Source organism: Globicephala melas, chromosome 11, assembly GCF_963455315.2.
Source record: "Globicephala melas chromosome 11, mGloMel1.2, whole genome shotgun sequence".
NCBI lineage: Eukaryota > Metazoa > Chordata > Mammalia > Artiodactyla > Delphinidae > Globicephala > Globicephala melas.
The window spans coordinates 62620804-62642686 of NC_083324.2; the positions used below are offsets into that span (position 1 = coordinate 62620804).

Consider the following 21883-nt stretch of genomic DNA (forward strand, 5'->3'; position numbering starts at 1 on the left):
CACAGCAGAAGAGCCCCCATCTCAGAGCCTCAGGTGGCAACACCAGCAACACGGGCAGCAGCAAAGCACCAATGACTCCAGAGGCACAAGAAGTGACAGTGAGAGCACCTTGCAACACCTCTGACAGAAGAACTCAAATATAACCAGAGGCAGCTCAGGTAAGAGAAACCAAAACCGTGTGCTCTAGTGCCACCTACTGGAAAACAAAAGAAAAGCCTCTAACTTCTAAACCCACGATTCATCAGAATAGAAGTGTGCTCGCTACTTCAAATGTGCTGGCAGAGGACAACTCATCAAGCACCATGAAGAACCACAGCAATAGTGTACCACAAAAGTAAATAATTCTCCAGAAAACAATCATAAGGTCATGAGGTATGGTGCTCTAACTGACAGAGAATTCAAAACAACTGTCAGGAAGAAACTCAACGAGCAACGAAACTCACAAAGGCAGAACAGAAGGAATAATTTCCCAAAGAGATTGAAACCCTAAAAAAAAAAAAAAAAAAAAAAAAGAACCAAATAGAAATTCTGGAGCTAAAGAACTAATAAACGAGATGAAGACTTCTTGAGAAAGCACTGGAAATAGAGCAGACCGTATGGAAGAGAGAATTTGTGAGCTCAAAGATAGAAATGTAGAAATGATACTAGTAGAAGAGAAAGATCTTTTTATTTATTTTTTTAACATCTTGATTGGAGTATAATTGCTTTACAATGGTGTGTTAGTTTCTGCTTTATAACAAAGTGAATCAGCTATACATATACATATATCCCCATATCTCCTCCCTCTTGCGTCTCCCTCCCACCCTCCCTATTCCACCCCTCTAGGTGGTCACAAAGCATCAAGATCTCCCTGTTGCTATGTGGCTGCTTCCCACTAGCTATCTATAAAAATATGGAATGCTTCACGAATTTGCGTGTCATCCTTGCGCAGGGGCCATGCTAATCTCTCTCTTTATGGTTCCAATTTTAGTATATGTACTGTCAAAGCAAGCACTGAAATCTTTTTAGAATGCGGAAATTCTGTGAGAGCCATTTGACTCTTTCAGGAAGGGCAACATTAGGGTGATGGGTATCTCAGAAGAAGAGAGCGAGAAGGGATGAGAGAAGTTTATTTAAAGAAATAATGGCTGCGGGGCTTCCCTGGTGGCGCAGTGGTTAAGAATCCACCTGCCAATGCAGGGGACACAGGTTCGAGCCCTGGTCCGGGAAGATCCCACATGCCGCGGAGTAACTAAGCCCGTGAGCCACAACTACTGAGCCTGCGCTCTAGAGCCCACGAGTTACTACTGAAGCCCCTGTGCCTACAGCCCATGCTCCACAACAGGAGAAGCCACCACAATAAGAAGCCCACTCACCACAAGGAAGAGTAGCCCCCACTCGCCTCAATTAGAGAAAGCCCGCACGCAGCAACGAAGACCCAACGCAGCCAAAAAAAAAAGAATAAATAAAATAAATAATTTCTTTTAAAATATAATAAAAAAGAAAGAATGGCTGAGAACTTACCAACCAGGGGAAGGAACTGAATCTACAAGTCAATGAAGCAAATAGAGCCCCTCATTAACTCAATGCAAAAAGACCATCTCCAAGACACATTATATTAAAATTGTCAAAAGTCAATGACAGGGACTTCCCTGGTGGTCCAGTGGTTAGGACTTCGTGCTTCCACTGCAGGGGCTCGGGTTCAATCCCTGGTCAGGGAACTAAGATTCCACATGTTGCACAGCACAGCCAAAAAAAGAAAAAAAAAAAAAAAAGTCAATGACAGAGAATTTTTTAAAGGCATCCAGGGAAAAAAGGATAGTAACCTGCAAAGGAACCCCCATTAGTTTATCAGCAGAGTTCTTAGCAGAAATTCTACAGGTCAAGAGGGAGTGGAATGACATTCTCAAAATACTGAAAGATAACTGTTAGCCAAGAATACTCTATCCAACAAGGTTGTCATTCAGAGATGAAGGAGAAATAAAGACTTTCTCAGACAAACGAAAGCTGAGAGAGCTCATCAACATATACCTTCCTTACAAAAGATGTAAGAAGGAGCTCTTCTACCAGAAATAAAAATGTAACTGAACCCAGGTTCAGTTGCTCACCATTCTTAAGACAATAATTTGAGAGGCAAGTGTCAGTAGGAAGGAAACGTGCTTTAATCAGAAAAGCCAGAAATCTGGGGAGAAGGTGGACTTGTTTCCCAAACCAACTCCAAAGACTCTGCTCAGCCATGACAGTTTTTAAAGGGAAAAATGGAAGGAAAGAATCTCAGTGAAACACCAAGGCAGGAGGCTGGGTTCTGCATCATTCTCCATTGAGTGCAGACTGGCTGACTCTCTCTTCAGATGTTATCTTGCCTGCGTGATCTCCTGCAGGATTGCTTGGGGCGGGGGGGGGGGGGGGGGGGGGGGGGAGGGGTTGTTGAGCTGCTGGGGGTAGAGAGCTAGTCATTTTTTAACTGCTTTTTATCTAGGAAAAGAATCAACAGGTTAGACAAGGCATGGTGTGCATTCAGGAGAGCATAAGTCGGGAGTTAGTTTCAATTGCCTAGTGATCTCATTCCTATAATTAGATTCTTTTAAGGTTAGAGAGGAACAGAAATGGGCAAATAGGAAAGGGGCAAAAGAGCTGCTTTCAAAAAGGTAAAAAGTACACACAACTTTGAGTAAGGTGATACACAGACAGAATCAGAAAATTGCAGCTCTGTATCAGAATAGGTTTTCAAACATTTATTGTAGCATAAAGGTAAAAGGGGGGCGAGGCATAAAAATAACTATAGCTACTTCAATTTGAGAACAAACACAACATAAGGGATAATTTGAGACAACAAAAACATAAAAAGGGAAGAGGAAAAATACAGAAGTCATATAGGTAAATGAAAATAAGATGCTATCAGCAGAATAAAAGACTATTTTATATATGAGATGTTTTATACAAATCTCATGGTAACAACAAAACATAAACCTAGAGCAGAGACATGAAACATTAAAAAAGAGGAAACTGAGAAAAACGTCCTTTAACACCACCAAACTAAAATGGCAGACAGAAACACAAGGAAAAAAGAAGCAATAGAGACATAAAACAACCAGAAAACAAAAGATAGAACGGCAGTATCATGTCCTCATCTATCAATAGTCGCCCTAAATGTAAATAGGTTGAATTAACGAATCAAAAGACACCACTGTAACCACTACTCTGTTCTCTGTATCTAAGCATTTATTTTTGTTTGATATGTCTTGTTTATTTTGTTTTTATTTACTTGTTTTTGCAGTCCACGTATCAGTAAAATCATACAGATTTCTCTATCTGATTTATTTTACTTAGGGTCATACACTCAAGGTCCATCCATGTGGTTGCGAATGGCAAGACTTCATCTTTTTTTATGGCTGATAGTATTCCATTGTATGTGTGTGCGTGTGTGTATACATATATATATATGTATGTATATATATATACCACATCTTTTTTTTATCCGTTCATCTGTTTGTGGGCACTTAGGTTGTTTCCATATCTTGGCTATTGCAAATAATGCTGTGATAAACATGGGGACGCATATATCTTTTCGAGTTAGAGTTTTCATAGTCTTTGGATAAATACCCAGAAGTGGGAGGAGGGTGAAATTGGTAAAGGGGATAAACTCTATGAAGATGAATGGAAACTAAATCTGGCAGTGAGCATGCTCTAGTGTGTACAAAAATAGAAATATAAGGTTGTAACATAAAACTTATATAGTGTTATAAACCAATGTTACCTCAATAAAAAAATAAAAGAAAAAAACTATAATTCACTGAAAGCATTAAATTTTACATGTACAAAGAGTGAATTTGTGGTAAGTAAATTATACCTCAAGAAGCCTGTTAAAATAATCTTTCTTAAAAGAAAGAGTCTTCCTAAGCAAGATAGAAAGTGTAGAAGACATAAAGAAAAATATGTATTTGAATAAAAATTTTAAATTTATTTGCATGGATTAAATAAATTTTAAAGAAATATATAAAGCTCAGAAAACTTTGCAACACACAAGGCTGACAATGGGCTAACTTTCTTATTATGTAAAATTGCCAACAAATCAACAAATAAATGAACAAAAATAAACAACAGAAAAGTGGGCAAAGATACAGACTATTTACAGAATCAAATACACCAAAAGCCAATAAACATAAAATATTTACTCAAACACACCAATAATCAGAAACAAATTCAAATAGCAATGTGATGAAATATTTCTCCCCCAAATTGGCAAATATAATAGTCTGGGTTTTTTAAATAAAGGATTTACAAGAGTCTGTGGGAATAGATTCTCTCGTATATTATTAGTAGCATCATGAATGAGTGGGAGCTTGGTGGTATCTATTAAAATATTAAAGTGCAAATGTTACATGATTGACACAACAATAAAATCCACATCCATATATCTGCAATGTTCTGTGCCTCTACAAAATGTATCTGCTGAAACCTAGTCCCTAATGTGATGGTATTAAGACGTAGAGCTTTGGGGGGTGATTAAGTCCTGAAGGTGGATCCCTTATGAATGGGATTAGTGCCCTTATAAAGGGCCAAAAAGACCAGGGTCTTCCCTTCCACCATGTGAGGCCACAGTGAGATATTGACAGTCTGCAAACCTAGAAGAGGGTTTTCACCAGAACTCGACCTTGCTGGTATCCTGATCTCAGACTTCCCACCTCCAGAACTGTGAAATATAAATTTCTGCTGTTTATAAGCTACTCAGTTTATGGTATTTGGTTGTAGTATCCTGAATGGACTAAGACAATATCTATCTAAAAGAAACAATCCTACATGAGCTTAAAGAGACTTGTAATTGAATGTTTGTTGCACCAGGTTAGGAATAACAAAATTATTTCCAAATTCAAAAAGAAAAACTGACAACTTTGTCTTGATTATGAAAATTCTGTACATCAAAAAATTATAAAATATGTTAAATATTGGTGTATATCCCTTTGGGTAGTTGGATAATCCCAGACTTCCATCCTAGATAAAAACATTCTAAATAAATTCTCATACATGTGCCAAGATGACATATAAAAAAAGTAACTGAAGAGAAAAGAAACAGTCTTAATTTTAAGAGAGAGAATGGATGAATTGTGGTATAGCCGTGCAAAGGACTAATATACCAAGTTTTAAGTGAATGATGTAGGACTAGCAACCTTTCTAGCAAAAAAATCATAAACTACAAAAGACCCAGAATACCCAAAGCAACCCTGAGAAGGAAGAACAAAGCCAGAGGTATCGTACTTCCTGGTCTTAAACTATAGTAATAAAAACAGTATAGTACTGACATTAAAATGGACACATAGACCAGTGGAACAGAAAAGAGAGCCCAGAATTAAACCCTTCCATATATATTCAACTAATATTTGACAAGGGAGCCAAGAATATCCAATGGGGAAAGGATAGGGTCTTCAACAAATGGTGCTGTGTAAACTGGAGAAACACATGCCAAAAAAAAGTAGAAGAAAGGAAATAATGAAGATAAGAGAGGAAATGGAATGGACAATAGATGTATAATAAAGAAAATCACAAAGCTAGAGTTTTCTTTTTTTCTTCTTTTTTTTCTTTTTTTTTGATAAACCACCTGCAAGACTGATAAGGAAGAAAAATCCAAATTACAAATTATTAACGTCTGTAACAAAAAGATGCAATTGCTACAGATTCTACAAACATTAAAAGATACTAACAAGATATAAAGAATTTTGTGCCGGTAGATTTGTCGTTTTGATAAAATTCTTTGAAAAACAATATTTCATGATCTATTTCTGTATAACAAATTACACCCAAACTTAGTGGCTTAAAACTACAGCCATTTAATGATTTTTCACAGTTCTGGGAGTTGACTGAGCTTAGAAGGTGGTATTCACAGAGGGTCTCTCATATGGTTGCAGGCAGATGGTAGCTGGGGCTGGGGTCCTCTGGAGGCTCAACTGGGACACAGAGATACTCTCTCCCTCAGCAATTCCAGGGCCTCTAACGTGGCCTATGTGGTCCCATCAGCAATGAAGGCAAACTTCTTTCCTGATGGCTCAGGACTTCCAATAGGAAAGTAAAAGCTGTAAGCCTTCTTTAGACGTACTCTCAGAATGGTCTAAGTCCAGGGCCAGCTACATCTCCATGAGATGAATGACAAATACTTTGTACCCTAATCAATCTACCCCACAAAATTTACCAAAGCTGACCCCGAAACTAGACAATCTGTATAGTCCTACAGATGATTTTTTAAAAATTGTTAAGTGTAATAAAATCATCCCTCAAAGGAAATTCAAGGCCCAAATAGTTTGCAAGGATATGACTACTTTTGAGAGGAGGGAGTGGGCTTTGATTGGCCTGCAGCAGGGAGACTTATGCAGCAGCAGGAAAAGTTCTATTTCTTGAACTGAGCACTGATTACAGGGGTTTTGCCTTAAGTCATGTATTGAATTATACATTTTATGTGGTAATCTCTATCTCAGTTTTATTTTAAACGGAAAAGTCTTTTAAAAAACAATGAAAAGGGAGCAGTGACTATCTGAACGTTTGTCTTCTGAAGACTGTGGGGCTGCCTTTGGAAGAGAGAAAGATGGAGATCACGACTTAGAGGGTTAGGGCTGGACCACAGAAAAGTAAAAAGTTTGGGATTGGAAGGAGCTAGGTCTTAGGGGAATTTCTGGTCCTTGGAAATGGGGACTATTATAGACAAGGAGGAGGAAGAAGGGCACAAAGATGAGAGATGCGTGATCTCAGAACACAAGACTCTAGAATCAGTTCAGGACTCCGCCAAGCTCTCATGGAAACGAGTCATCCAGAACATTGACCTCATGAATGTCCTTCACTTAATCCAGGGCCACTCAATCCCTCTTCAGGCTCCAGGGGGAGAAGCTTCTATTAGGACCTTAATGTGGCTGTGGACGAAGAACTGCTCTTGGGACCTGCAGGGACAGTGATAAAGTCCCGTGAGTCCCCCACCCTCCAGCACAGGGACTCAGCAGACAGCGCACCCAGCCAGAGTCACTTACATCTTATCCCAGTGATCCCTGAGAGGTATGATCAGCCCTCCCTGCCTTGCATCTTAGACGTTAGGAAAAGTGGGAAGCGGGGAAAGCCAGGGGGCAGGTGGCAGGGGTACTCCTCAGAGCTCATTACCTTTCCGAGCCCTGGTGTGGATGACGATCCCCACCAGAAGGAAGACTAGCCCAACCAGGAAGGCTGCAATTCCACTCAGCATCTTTCTCCAAGGATATTCAGACTGAGCTCCTATGGAAAACATGTATTAAAGTGAGCCAAAAGCTCCCAGTATTTGGTGTACCTTCCTGAAATCCCAGAACCTGTGCTGGACACCAATCCAATGCTATCTAGGGAAGGACTACATCTTGGAAGCCAAGGTTTGTACTCATGGAGTTTCTGTTAATGATTCTTATAATGCCCCCCTAAATGCCAAGACCAAAGCATTAGAGGACAGTAGTTCCCAAAGTTGGAAGTAAGTGACAAGGTGATTACACCTCCATATTTCTTGGAAGATCCAAGGATAGCCATGTTTTTTCCCACCCCAACCCAAAGACCCCAATTTCTATGACTCCCTCAGATCAGAGGGAAGAAGAACTAGGGTTGAAGCCAAGATGAACACAGAGGTAACACAGGTCTTGAGTCAGATTGAGCCGAGTTTTGTCCAGAAAGTATAAGCTGATTCTCACTCCACTCCACAGAAACAGGGCTCAGCAGGCTGGGATGATCAACAAGGCAGGTGTAGACCTCTCCAAGTTCAGGAGTCATTGCCAGCATCACCATTGTCTGAAAGGTCCAGTCTCCATTCCTAATGAGGCCAGTGGACATGACCCCCTCTCTCTGTTCCTGCCCATTCCGGAACCACGTGATCTTGATGTCCCCTGGATAGAAACCTGTCACAGAGCAAAGCAGCAGATTGTGGTGCTGCAAGGCTGGGATCCTCTCGGGATACACTGTCACCTCTGGTTGCACTAGCGGGGGAGAGAAGACATGAGACACGGTGAAGGAAATCCACAAAGCCAACACAGGAGTTTCATTAAAGGTTATCTCAGCCCCATATTTCTTTCCCAAATCACCCAAGTAGAAACTGGAAATGTGGGAAAATCTCACCCCCAAAGACTCAAACACTGGATATGTTAGTGTCGCAAGGAGGATTTAGGCTTTATCACATGCCCACAATTGCCCCTTGTATTTGGGAAGACACTAGCCCTTAAAGTCCCTGAGAACTGGGGGTCTGGGACCCAAGACCACCATGAACTGACCCCTGAGGATAGTGAGTGAGTCACAATTGAGGATAGAATGTATACAGACTCCCCTGCTCCTGACCCATCTATCCTGAAGCAGGAAACTGCCCAGTACAAGGAAGAAGAGCCACAGCCAGGCTCACACGGGGGAGATTCCTGAATCCCTGCAGTCCCCACCTTACACCTCACCTTTTCTCCCCACAGTGAAGGGTGCACCCAGCTTGTAGTTGTGTCTGCAGAGCGCATCCACAGAGGCTCTACTCCTTGCCAGTATATCGGGCCGATTGTTCCACAGCTCAGCGTCAGGCTGGCCCAGCTCCGTCAAGGCCACGAACATCCCCAAGTTGCTGTCAAAACGTGCATACTCCTCCAGGTTAAAGATGAATCTGACCACAAACTGCACATTTTCTGTCCCATTGGTGAAGTAACAGTCAGCCTTTGCCTGAATCACAAAATCTTCTAGAAAACCAAAAAAAAGACTATGAACCAGCCCCAATTAGGAAACCCATACCTGGTTTATTATGCCAGACCACATTGATTGGAGAAGAGGCCTTTGACCTCAGTAAATCGGCCAAAGTAGCCTCTGCTCCCCTGGGCCCCACCCTGGTTCCTCTTAGCAAAGAGACATCCATTCTTCTTTGAAAGAAGCCTGAGGTCCAGCCTACCAGGCCAGCCAAACAGGAGACCTGTAACCCAAAGAAGCAAGTCAGAATGTGTCCAGAGACATAAACTTTCATTCAACAAATATTCATTCCTTTGACCAATATTTATAGACTGTTTGCATTTTGCCAGACACTGTGCTAAGTTTCTCCAAGCCAAGCTTTCAGAAGCCCAAGAATTCCCAGCCCTGTATGGAATAGTTCAATAGTATTCTTGCCGTTAGTAGGTTAATTCTATATATTCCTTCTGGAGTAAAGTGAAAGGAGGATGGAGGTGGAGTAAAGAAATGCAGAGTAGGTTCATAGTAGGTGTGAAATAAACTACCCTTCTGCTTTCCACTCACTATGGGTTTTCTCAAGAATTTTCTTCTGTGGACTTCCCTGGTGGTCCAGTGGTTAAGACTCTGTGCTTCCACTGCAGGAGGCACAGGTTCAATCCCTGATTGGGGAACTAAGATTCCAGGTGGCACAGCCAAAAAAAAATTTTTTTTAAATGAATTTTCTTCTGGACATTTTCCTTTGCACGATTACTCAGAGACCTCATCCCCTCTGTTGGCTCTAGTAAGGTAATGACCTCATTACCTCTACCTATATTGGGTAAAATAGTATTAACTCATGACTTGAAGATGCCTTTTATCATCATCATCATCATCATTGGCCCTGTATGCACAGTTCTAGTGGTTGTAATAATATGGTGAATATAGGGTTAACTTAAACCTTTTCTGGAAACTTTTATATTAAACACTTCCACTGAAGAATGAATTAAAAAATCCAAATCCTTCAATATCCTGTGATAAACCATAATGGAAAAGAATATGAAAAAGGATGTATAACTGAGTCACTTTGCTGTACAGCAGTAATGAACACAACATTGTGATTCAACCATACTTCAATACAAAATAAATTTTAGGGACTTCCCTGGTGACATAGTGGTTAAGAATCTCTCTGCCAATGCAGGGGACATGGGTTTGAGCCCTGTTCCAGGAAGATCCCACATGCCACGGAGCAACTAAGCCTGTGCGCCACAACTACTGAGCCTGCACTCTAGATCCCAAGAGCCATAACTACTGAGCCCGTGTGCTACAACTACTGAAGCCCGCACGCCTAGAGCCTGTGCTCCGCAGCAGGAGAAGCCACCACAATGAGAAGTCCGCACGCTGCGACTAGAAAAATCCCGTGTGCAGCAACAAAGACCCAACACAGACCAAAATAAATAAATATTTTAAAAAATAAATTTTAAATAAATAAGTAAAAATGCAAATCCATTCTCCATTATGATTTTCCACTTTCAAAGTACCTTATTAGTATTGATAGTGATTAGTTTGAAATCTATACTGACTTTCATACAATGTAACTCTTTTCTAATTGGCATGTTCTCCAAAACAATTTAATTTCCCAAAGCTATTTAATCAGTCTTCATAGGTAAGAAAAAGTATGATTGTGTATTGTGGTCTGGATGTTTGTGTTCCCTCCATTCACATGTGGAAACCCCAACCCCCAAGGGTAATGGTATTAGTCGGCAGTGTTGGGGGAGGTACTTAGGTCAGGAGCATGGATTCTTGATGAAAGGGATTAGTGTCCCTAGAAAAGAGGTTCCAGAGAGCTCCCTAGCCCCTTCCACCATGTGATGGCACAGAGAGAAGGTGCCCGCTCTGAACCAGAAAGAAAGCCTTTCCCAGAACACAACCATGCTGCAGCCTTGATCTCGGACTTCCCAGCCTCCAGAACTTTGAGAAATAAATTTCTGTTGTTTATAAGCAACGCGATCTGTGGCATTTGTCATAGCAACCCAAACAAACTAAGGTGGTGATAGTTGTCTTAGATTTGAAGATCTGGACAATTTTAAGAGACAAACTGGTAAATGGACCTGGATTGGTCTCAATTCACTTAAGTTCTAGTTCATTTTACGTAGAAACAGACACTTCCCCTCCCTGATCTGCTTCCCTATCAATAAAGACAGGTTTGGATTCACGAACACCAACACCGAGGTAGAGCTCAAAAGCATTGTGTTAGGTAAGAAAAGAAACAGAATGTGATTCATCGCACAATGACATTCATTAAAATTTAAAAATACAGGAGGGAGCGGAGTCAAGATGGCGGACTAGGAGGATGTGGAGATCGTGTCTCCCCACAACTAGGGCACCTACCAGAGGCTTATGGGGGACCTTGACACCCAAGGGGATAGAAGGAACCCCCAAGTGACTGGGGAGGACATGGGGGAGAGCGAGGGGGAAAGAGAAGTGGAGGTTGGAGGGAACCAGTGCCCCTGAGGGGTGGCTGGGGGAGGGGAGGGGTTCCTGTGCCTGGAGGGACCCTTGGAGTTTCAGAGGACTCGGGGGAACGTGGATAGCATTTCTCCTGCCCACTCGGGCCCTGAGTCCTCCACCATCCGGGGACCCCTCCTGCCATGTGGGTCCTAAGGGTGTGGGAGAGAGGGGGTAGGGGAAGAAGAGTAAAGGTGAATGGGGAGCCTGCTAAGGTCTCAGGCCTGATCATCCCTACTCTGAGGCCAGAGGCACATCAGGGCCCCTCCAACAGCACTGAACCTAATTCCCACCCCCCACCCCAAGGGCTTAAGCATAAGGCCCCGCCCCCACCTAAACGATGCCCATGCCTAAGCCCCACCCCACATAGCCAAGGCCTTTTCCGGCCTTTTTTTTCCTATATTTTTGCTACTGTGATTCTGTTTTACCTTCTGGTTGTTGTTTCATTTATATTTTATTTTTTCTAACATATCTGTTAGTTTTCTAATCTTTTATTATTGTTTACTCTTTGTTACTTTCTGCCCTTTTTTATTTTTTTGCCACCCTGTGCAGCTTGCAGGATCTTGGTTCCCAGGCCAGGGGTCAGGGGTCAGCTCCTATGGTGGGAGCACTGAGTCCAAATCGCTGGATGAACAGACAGCCTCAGACCCCAGGGAATATTAATCAGAGTGAGGTCTCCCAGAGGTCCTCATCTCAGCACCAAGACCCAGCTCTACCCAACAGCCTACAAACTCCAGGGCTGGAAGCCTCAGGCCAAACCACCAATAAGACAGGAACACAGTCCCACCCATCCAAAAAAAAAAAAATGAGACAATAAAAAAATATCTTACAGATGAAGGAGCAAGATAAAAACCGACAAGACCAACTAAATGAAGAAGAAATAGGCAACCTACCTGAAAAAGAATTCAGAGTAATGATAGTAAAGATGATTCAGAATCTTGGAAATAGAATTCAGGCATGGATCGAGAAAATACAAGAAATGTTTAACAAAGACCCAGAAGAACTAAAGAATAAACAAAGATGAACAACACAGTAACTGAAATAAAAAATACAATAGAAGGAATCAATAACACAAAAACTGAGGCAGAAGAACAAATACGTGAGCTTGAAGATAGAATGGTGGAAATAACTGCCAAGGAGCATAATAAAGGAAAAAGAATGAAGAGAATTGAAAACAGTCTCAGAGACCTCTAGGACAACATGAAATACACCAACATTCGAATTATAAAAGTCTCAGAAGGGGCTTCCCTGGTGGCGTAGTGGTTGGGGGTCTGCCTGCCGATGTGGGGGACGTGGGTTCATGCCCCAGTCCGGGGGGATCCCGCGTGCCACGGAGCGGTTGGGCCCATGGGCCATGGCCACTGGGCCTGCACATCTGGGGCCTGTGCTCCGCGGCGGGGGAGGCCGCAGCAGTGAGAGGCCCGCGTACCGCAAAAAAAAAAAAAAGTCTCAGAAGAAAACAAAAAGAAAGGGTCTGAGAAAATATTTGAAGAGATTATAGTCAAAAACTTCCCTAACATGGGAAAGGAAATAGCCACCCAAGTTCAGAAAACACAGAGAGTCCCATACAGGAGAAACCCTAGGAGAAACACACCAAGACACATATTAATCAAACTAACAAAAATTAAATAAAAAGAAAAAATTTTAAAGCAGCAAGGGAAAACAAAAAATAACATACGGGGAATCCCCATAAGGTTATCAGCTGATTTTTCATCAGAAAGTCTGCAGGCCAGAAGGAAGTGGCAGGACATATTTAAAGTGATGAAAGGGAAATACCTACAACAAAGATCACTCTACCCAGCAAGGATCTCATTCAGATTCGATGGAGAAGTCAAAAGCTTTTCAGACAAGCAAAAGCTAAGAGAATTCAACACCACCAAACCAGCTTTACAACAAATGCTAAAGGAACTTCTCGAGGCGGAAAACACGAGAGAAGAAAAAGACCCACAAAAACAAACCCAAGACAATTAAGAAAATTGCAGTAGGAACATACATATTGATAATTACCTTGAATGTAAATGGATTAAATGCCCTAACCAAAAGACTCAGACTGACTGAATGGATACTAAAACAAGATCCATATATGTGCTGTCTACAAGAGACTCACTTCAGATCTAGGGACACATACAGACTGAAAGTGAGGGGATGGAAAAGGATATCCCATGCAAATGGAAATCAAAAGAAAGCTGGAGTAGCAATACTCATATCAGATAAAATAGACTTTAAAATAAAGACTGTTACAAGAGATAATGAAGGACACTACATAATGACCAAGGGATCAATCCAAGAAGAAGATATAACAATTATAAATATTTATGATTTAAATAAAATAAATATGATTTAAATATCCTCCCAACATAGGAGCACCTCAATACATAAGGCAAATGCTAACAGCCATAAAAGAGGAAGTCAACAGGAACACAGTAATAGTGGGGGACTTTAACACCCCACTTACACCAATGGACAGATCATCCAGACAGGAAATAAATAAGGAAACACAAGCTTTAAATGACATAATAGACCAGATAGATTTGATTGATACTTATAGGACATTCCACCTAAAGCAGCAGAATACACTTTCTTCTCAGGTTCACGTGGAACATTCTCCAGGGTAGGTCATATCTTGGGTCACAAGTCAAGCCTCAAAAATTTAAGAAAACTGAAATCGTATCAAGCATCTTTTCCGACCACAACACTATGAGATTAGAAATCAATTACAGGAAAAAAAAAAAACTGTAAAAAACACAAATAGATGGAGACTAAATAGTGCACTACTAAATAACCAAGAGATCACTGCAGAAATCACAGAGGAAATTAAAAAATACATAGAAAGGGCTTCCCTGGTGGCGCAGTGGTTGAGAGTCCACCTGCCGATGCAGGGGACACGGGTTCATGCCCCGGTCCGGGAAGATCCCACATGCCGTGGAGCGGCTGGGCCCGTGAGCAATGGCCGCTGAGCCTGCGTGTCCCGAGCCTGTGCTCCGCAGCGGGAGAGGCCACAACAGTGAGAGGCCCGCGTACCGAAAAAAAAAAAAATACATAGAAATAAATGACAACGAAAACACGACGACCCAAAACCTATGGGACACAGCAAAAGGCTTCCTAAGAGAAAAGTTTATAGCAATTCAATCTCACCTCAAGAAACAAGAAAAACCTCAAATGAAAAATCTAACCTTACACCTAAAGCAACTAGAGACAGAAGAACAAAGAAAACCCAAGTCAGTAGAAGGAAAGAAATCATAAAGATCAGGGCAGAAATAAATGAAATAGAAACGAAGAAAACAATAGCAATGTCAATAAAACTAAAAGTTGATTCTTTGAGAAGATAAACAAAATTGATACACCTTTAGCCAGACTCATCAAGAAAAAAAAAGGAGAGGATGCAAATCAATAAAATTAGAAATGAAAAAGGAGAATTACAACTGACACCACAGAAATTCAAAGGATTATAAGAGACTACTACAAACAATTATATGCCAATAAAATGGACAACCTGGAAGAAATGGACAAATTCTTAGAAAGGTACAATTTTCTAAGACTGAACCAGGAAGAATTAGAAAATATAAACAGACCTATCACAAGTAATGAAATTAAAACTGTGATTGAAAGTCTTCCAATAAACAAAAGTCCAGGACGAGTTGGCTTCACAGGCGAATTCTATCAAACATTTAGAGAAGAGCTGACACCTATACTTCTCAAACTCTTCCAAAAGATTTCAGAGGGAGGAACACTCCTAAATTCGTTCTATGAGGCCACCATCACCCTGATACCAAAACCAGACAAAGATATCACACACACAAAAAGAAACTTACAGACCAATATCTCTGATGAACATAGTCACAAAAATCGTCAACAAAATACTAGCGAACAGAATCCAACAACACATTAAAAGGATCATACACCATGATCAAGTGGGATTTGTCCCAGGAATGCAAGGATTCTTCAATATACGCAAATCAATAAACGTGATACACCATATTAACAAATTAAGGAATAAAAACCATATTATCAGGCTTCCCTGGATGCTCAGTGGTTAAGAATCCACCTGCCAATGCAGGAGACATGGGTTCGAGCCCTGGTCCAGGAAGATCCCACATGCTGCAGAGTAACTAAGCCCGTGATCCACAACTACAGAGCCTGCATGCCACAACTACTGAAGCCTGTGTGCCTAGAGCCCGTGCTCTGCAACAAGAGAAGCCACCACAATGAGAAGCCCACACACCGCAATGAAGAGTAGCCCCCACTCACCACAACTAGAGAAAGCCTGCATGCAGCAACAAAGACCCAATGCAGCCAAAAATAAACAAACAAACAAATAAATAAATAAACCATATGATCATCTCAGTAGATGCAGAAAAATCTTTTGACAAAATTTAACACACATTTATGATAAAAAAAAAAAAATTCTCCAGAAAATGGGCATAGAGGGAACCTACCTCAACATATTGGGTGGGCCAAAAGGTTTGTGTGTTTTTTTCTGTAATATGGCTCTAGTAGAACTTAGTTGTCTTTAAATTCATTCAAAACAACTTTGTTAGATTGTATACGACAGCTGTCATATCGGCATACATTTTTTAAAAATTATCAAAATTGGTGAATATTTGTGTAGCCATTTTAATATTGAAGATGGAAGAAAAAAGCAACATTTTCAACATATTAGGCTTTACTATTTCAAGAAAGGTAAAAACGCAACTGAAACGCACAAAAAAGATTTGTGCAATGTATGGAGAAGGTGCTGTGACTGACCAAACGTGTCAAAAGTGGTTCACGAAGTTTTGTACTGGAGATTTCTCGCTGGACAATGCTCCACTGTCGGGTAGACCAGTTGAAGTTGATAGCGATCAAATTAAAACAGTAATTGAGAACAGTCAGCGTTATACCATGCAGGAGACAGCCGACATACTCAAAATATCCAAATCAAGCACTGAAAATCATTTGCACCAGCTTGGTTATGTTAATGGCTTTGATGTTTGGGTTCTCTGTAAGTTAAGCAGAAAAAACGTTCTTGGCCATATTTCCGCATGTGATTCTCTACTGAAACATAATGAAAGAGTTCCATTTTTAAAACAATTTGTGATTGGCGAAGAAAAGTGGTTACTATACAATAATGTGGAAAGGAAGAGATCGTGGGGCAAGCGAAATGAACATCCAACAACCACACCAAAGGCCGGTCTTCATCCAAAGAAGGTGATGCTGTGTATATGGTGGGATTGGAAGGGAGTCCTCTATTATGAGCTCCTTGCAGAAAACCAAACGATTAATTCCAACAAGTACTGCTCCCAATTAGACCAACTGAAAGCAGCACTCGATGAAAAGCTTCCAGAATTATCAACAGAAAACGCATAATCTTCCATCAGGATAATGCAGGACCTCATGTTTCTTTGATGACCAGGCAGAAACTGTTACAGCTTCACTGGGAAGTTCTGATTCATCTGCTGTATTGACCAGATATTGCACCTTTGGATTTCCATGTATTTTGGTTTTCACAATATTCTCTTAATGGAAAAAATTTCAATTCCCTGGAAGACCATACAAGGCACCCGAAACAGCTCTTTGCTCAAAAATATAAAAAGTTTTGGGAAGATGGAATTATGAATTTGCCTGAAAACTGGCAGAAGGTAGTGTAAAAAAAATGGTGAATAAGTTGTTCAATAAAGTTCTTGGTGAAAATGAAACATGTGCCTTTTATTTTTACTTAAAAAATGAAAGGCACTTTTTGGCTCACTGAATAATAAAGGCCATATATGACAAACCCACGGCAAACATCATTCTCAATGGTGAAAAACTGAAAGCCTTTCCACTAAGATCAGAAACCAGACAAGGATGTCCACTCTCACCACTATTATTCAACATAGTTTTGGAAGTCCTAACCATGGCAATCAGAGAAGAAAAAGAAATAAAAGGAATACAAAATGGAAAAGAAGTAAAACTGTCACTGTTTGCAGATGAAATGATACTATACATAGAAAATCCTAAAGTTGCCACCAGAAAACTACTAGGGCTAATCAATGAATTTGGTAAAGTTGCAGGATACAAAATTAATGCACAGAAATCTCTTGCATTCCTATTCATTAACAATGAAAAATCAGAAAGAGAAATTAAGGAAACAAACTCATTTACCATCGCAACACAAAGAATAAAATACATAGGGATAAACCTATCTAAGGAGGCAAGAGACCTGTACTCAGAATACTATAAAACACTGATGAAAGAAATCAAACATGACACAAACAGATGGAGAGATATGCCATGTTCTTGGATGGGAAGAATCAATATTGTGAAAATGACCATACTACCCAAAGCGATCTACAGATTCAATGCAATCCCTATCAAATTACCAATGGCATTTTTCACAGAATTAGAACAAAAGATTTTACAATTTGTATGGAAAACAAAAGACCCTGAATAGCCAAAGCAATCTTGAGAAAGAAAAGCGGAGCTGGAGGAATCAGGCTCTCCAACTTCAAACTATACTACAAAGCTACATTAATTAAGACAGTATCGTATTGGCACAAAAACAGAAATATAGATCAGTGGAACAGGATAGAAAGCCCAGAGATTAAACCCACGCACCTATGGTCACCTAAACTATGGCAAAGGAGGTAAGAACATACAGTGGAGGAAAGACAATCTCTTCAATAAGTGGTGCTGGGAAAACAGGACAGCTACATGTAAAAGAATGAAATTAGAACACTCCCTAACACCATATCCAAAAATACACTCCAAATGGACTAAAGACCTAAATGTAAGACTGGACACTAGAAAACTCTTAGAGGAAAACATAGGAAAAACACTCTTTGACATAAACCACAGCAAGATCTTTTCTGACTCCACCTCCTAGAGTAAGGAAAATAAAAACAAATGGGACCTGATAAAACTTAAAAGCTTTTGCAGAGCAAAGGAAACCATAAACAAGATGAAAAGACAATCTTCAGAATGGGAGAAAATATTTGCAAACAAAGCAACAGACGAAGGATTAATCTCCAAAATACACAAACATCTCATGCAACTCAATATCAAAAAAAACAAACAACCCAATCAAAAATGGCAGAAGACCTAAATAGATATTTCACCAAAGTAGACATTTCACCAAAGTAGACATACAGATGGCCAAGAGGCACATGAAAGGCTGACCAATATCACTAATTATTGGAGAAATGCATATCAAAACTACAATGAGGTATCACCTCACACCTGTCAGAATGGCCATCATCAAAAAATCTACAAACAATAAATGCTGAAGAGGGTGTGGAGAAAAGGAACCTCCTTGCACTGCTGGTGGGAATGTAAATTGATACAGCCTCTATGGAGAACAGGATGGAGGTTCCTTAAAAAACTAAAACTAGAACTACCATATGACCCAGCAATCCCACTACTGGGCATATACCCTGAGAAAACCATAATTCAAAAGGACACGTGTACCCCAATGTTCATTGCAGCACTATTTACAATAGCCAGGACATGGAAACAACCTAAGTGTCCATCGACAGATGAATGGATAAAGAAGATGTGGTACGTATATACAATGGAATATTACTCAGCCATGAAAAGGAACGAAATTGGATCATTTGCAGAGATGTAGATGGACCTAGAGTTTGTCATACAGAGTGAAGTAAGCCAGAAAGAGAAAAATAAATATCATATTAACACATGTACATGGAATCTAGAAAAATCGTACAGATGAACCTATTTGCAGGGCAGGAGTAGAGATGCAGACGTAGAGAACAGATATGTGGAAAGGGAGGCGAAGGAGAGGGTGGGACGAATTGGGAGATTAGGAATAACATATATACACAACCATGTGTAAAATAGATAGCTAGTGGGAACATGCTATAACACACAAGAAGATCAGCTCAGTGCTCTGTGATGACCTAGATGGGTGGGATCGGGGGTGGGAGGGAGGCCTAAGAGGAAGGGGATATATGTATACATATAGCTGACTCATTTCATTGTACAGGAGAAACTATCACAATATTGTAAAGCAGTTACACTCCAATAAAAAAATATTTTTTAAAATACACACAGGAAAACAATGCTACATCTTCCTAAAAGCCACCCTCATACTTAAAGACATACCAGACACATTAGAATGGAAGGGAGGGAGTGAGAATGTAGACAAGGGAAGAGAGGAGAGCGTCCTTGTTCTGATCAGTGATTACAAGGTGCTGTGAAGTCACTGGGGAAGATTAACTCCATTCTGTGCACTTGAGAACAATATAAAAGGACATTCAAATGGGTTAATAATGTAAGTTGATCAGGAAAGATCTCCCTGAAGAAATGGCATTTCAGTTGAGACTTGAAGGATAATTGTTACTGATCTCGAGTAGTAGATTTTCCTTCATTTCTACGTTCAGAGGAACTATTGGACTGAGTGTCAGGACAGCAGCATCCTTCCTGGGTCAGCCAGACTCATCTCGAACTCAGCTAATTTCAAACAATGCTCTAACCTCCAAATCTCTATTTTGTCTTACATTCTAAATAAAAATATTTTAAAAGTTAGTTTTCAGTCAGATCTGTGTCAGAGTTTAGATCTTACTGATTGTGCATGTGTTGTTGTTGTTCAATGGATATCATAAGCTCAGAGAGGTTTCTGTTCTCCAAGAATAATGATCTCCTCACACCCACCCTCCACACCCCTAGGTTTGTTCCTCTTTTGTGTTTAATGAGACTTTGACGTTCAAAGGAGTTCTGTTTTTTAGCATGTTATATCCTGTTTTCTTCTGATAAATATGTTTTCAGAATGTAATATCACTTCATGTTTGCATAGCTTAACTCCTCAGCTAGAAATATAACAGCAGTAAATACATGTACCTGGTAACACGAGGACAGGCATTCAATTTCTAATACATTCTAATACATCTAATACATGTATACCCTCCCTATAACCCCAGTTAATAATAAAAATTTACAGAAGATTATTCAAATACCTGAGGTTTTTTTTAATACTTGTACAGAGGAGTACATAGGACAATGAGTGCATTAAAATGTAATCCAAAGTAGCCATATGATTGACTGATACCATGTATACTGTATCTTTTTCTGATTTAATAAAAAGTACATTTACATCTGAAAAAAAAAGGTGGGGGATTTCCCTGGTGGCGCAGTGGTTAAGAATCTGCCTGCCAGTGCAGGGGACATGGGTTTGAGCCATGTCCTAATACAATTTCTAATACATTCAATTTCTCTCATTTCTCAAGATCGCTTCGTACAATCTGACCATATTATAGGGGCTTAAAAATGTCAAATGAAGCAACCTTCGTTTCCAAGTTCTTTTATTCACATATACCTCAATTGGATACATATGGAAACAGTCACAATCATCAAACTCCTGGCTGAAGGATAGCAGCTATTCTCAGACTGCCTCCATTTATTACAGCTCTCCAGACTGACATTAATACCATAAGGACCCTAAGCAAGCAATGTTTCCCTTTTTCCTGCCTCCGGACTCCTTGAATCCGTGGCTGTGGGACAGGAAGACCCTTTTCCTGCCGGTCCATTGCACGTGGTAAAGAGGGAAGGAATAATTTCCTGTCAAAGGGAAGAAGACTCTCTTTGAACCTAGAAGCCCCTTCCGGTGTGGACTGGAGCCTGGACCTGTAGGGAAAGGCCTTCCTCCCCCACGCCAGTTTTTGCATGTACACATGAAAGAAATCACTGTGTCCTTACCTGGAGCATCTCTGCCTTGAGTCATGGAGGAATCCAGCCTGACTACCGTCACTAACAAAGCCACCACCCAGGGAACCCAGCTAGAACCCATTCTGGAAGAAAACAAGCGAGACAGAAAAATCGTCCACCTCTTCAGAATGGGGCTTGCCCACACACAACTCAGTCAAAAATATTCATGAAGAATAGAGATACCTTTCTGGCCTCCCCAGGATTGGAAACTCCTCACATGGATAACCAATCAAGACAGAGGGGCTTTGTGTCATTAGGTGCTGGGTAGAATACTTTCATAAAGTAGTTACCACTCAAGAACTGTTGACCTGCAGAATCACTGGCAGCAGTTTAGGTACATGGAAACCGGCTAGGAGAAAAAGGTCTTAGAAGAACTGGGCAGATTGTTTATCATGGATCTTACTATCCTCATATAGCACTGTCCCTGGCCTGCTGTGACTAATAGATCTCCATGCCGATGGGGTCGTTCACATTGCCTACAGAGAGTGTGTAAATAAAGAAGATAGTAGACAGCATTTTGAAGCATGGACCTTATGAAGAGTTAGGGAAAGGATTATCAGAGAAGAAATTGAAGAGACTGAGAATTACCTGAAGAGGATTTCCTGTAAACCAAGACAGGGGGAAGAAAAAAAAAAAAAAACATGGAGAGAGGATTCTCAAAAGAATAAAATGCTGCAAGAAATGGCTAAAAGGATAAAAGAAAAGAAAGCATTATTGCATTTTATAAGTAATGGGGCACCAAAAACCTTCAATGGAACAGAGTGTTAAAGGTAGAAGCAATATTTCAAAAAGGTAAACAGTGAATTAAAATGAGAAAATGAAGGCAGCAGATGTAAGCAGTCCTTCAAGAATTTTGGAAGTGAAAACAAGGGAAAAGATGAGACTCTCTCTTGAGAGAAAAGCAACACTAAGGAAAAATAGCTTTTAAGCTAGAAAAGATCTTCCTAAGTTTCTGAGTCAAGTGAAAGTCAACTGTACTTAGGATAAAATGAAGATAAAAAGGAGAAGAAAAGAGAAATTACTCTCCAAATGTTGATTGGAATCCAAATAATTGTCACACATGGCA

At 40.4% G+C, this 21883-nt stretch overlaps 1 protein-coding gene and 1 non-coding gene across 2 annotated transcripts; both read right to left on the minus strand.

Moving 5' to 3' along the window:
* Positions 1–886: 886 nt before the first annotated feature.
* On the minus strand, positions 887–994 carry LOC115844190 (U6 spliceosomal RNA). Its single transcript, XR_004036027.1, has one exon. It is a non-coding gene; the product is annotated as a U6 spliceosomal RNA (small nuclear RNA).
* A 5864-nt stretch (positions 995–6858) lies between these two features.
* Positions 6859–20899, minus strand: LOC115844185 (HLA class II histocompatibility antigen, DO beta chain). Its single transcript, XM_030841055.2, has 5 exons — positions 20809–20899; positions 8409–8678; positions 7665–7946; positions 7117–7227; positions 6859–6902 (listed from the first exon to the last, which is right to left on the minus strand). Exons 1-5 carry the CDS (start codon positions 20897–20899, stop codon positions 6859–6861), a joined length of 798 nt encoding a protein of 265 aa, XP_030696915.1.
* Positions 20900–21883: the final 984 nt, after the last annotated feature.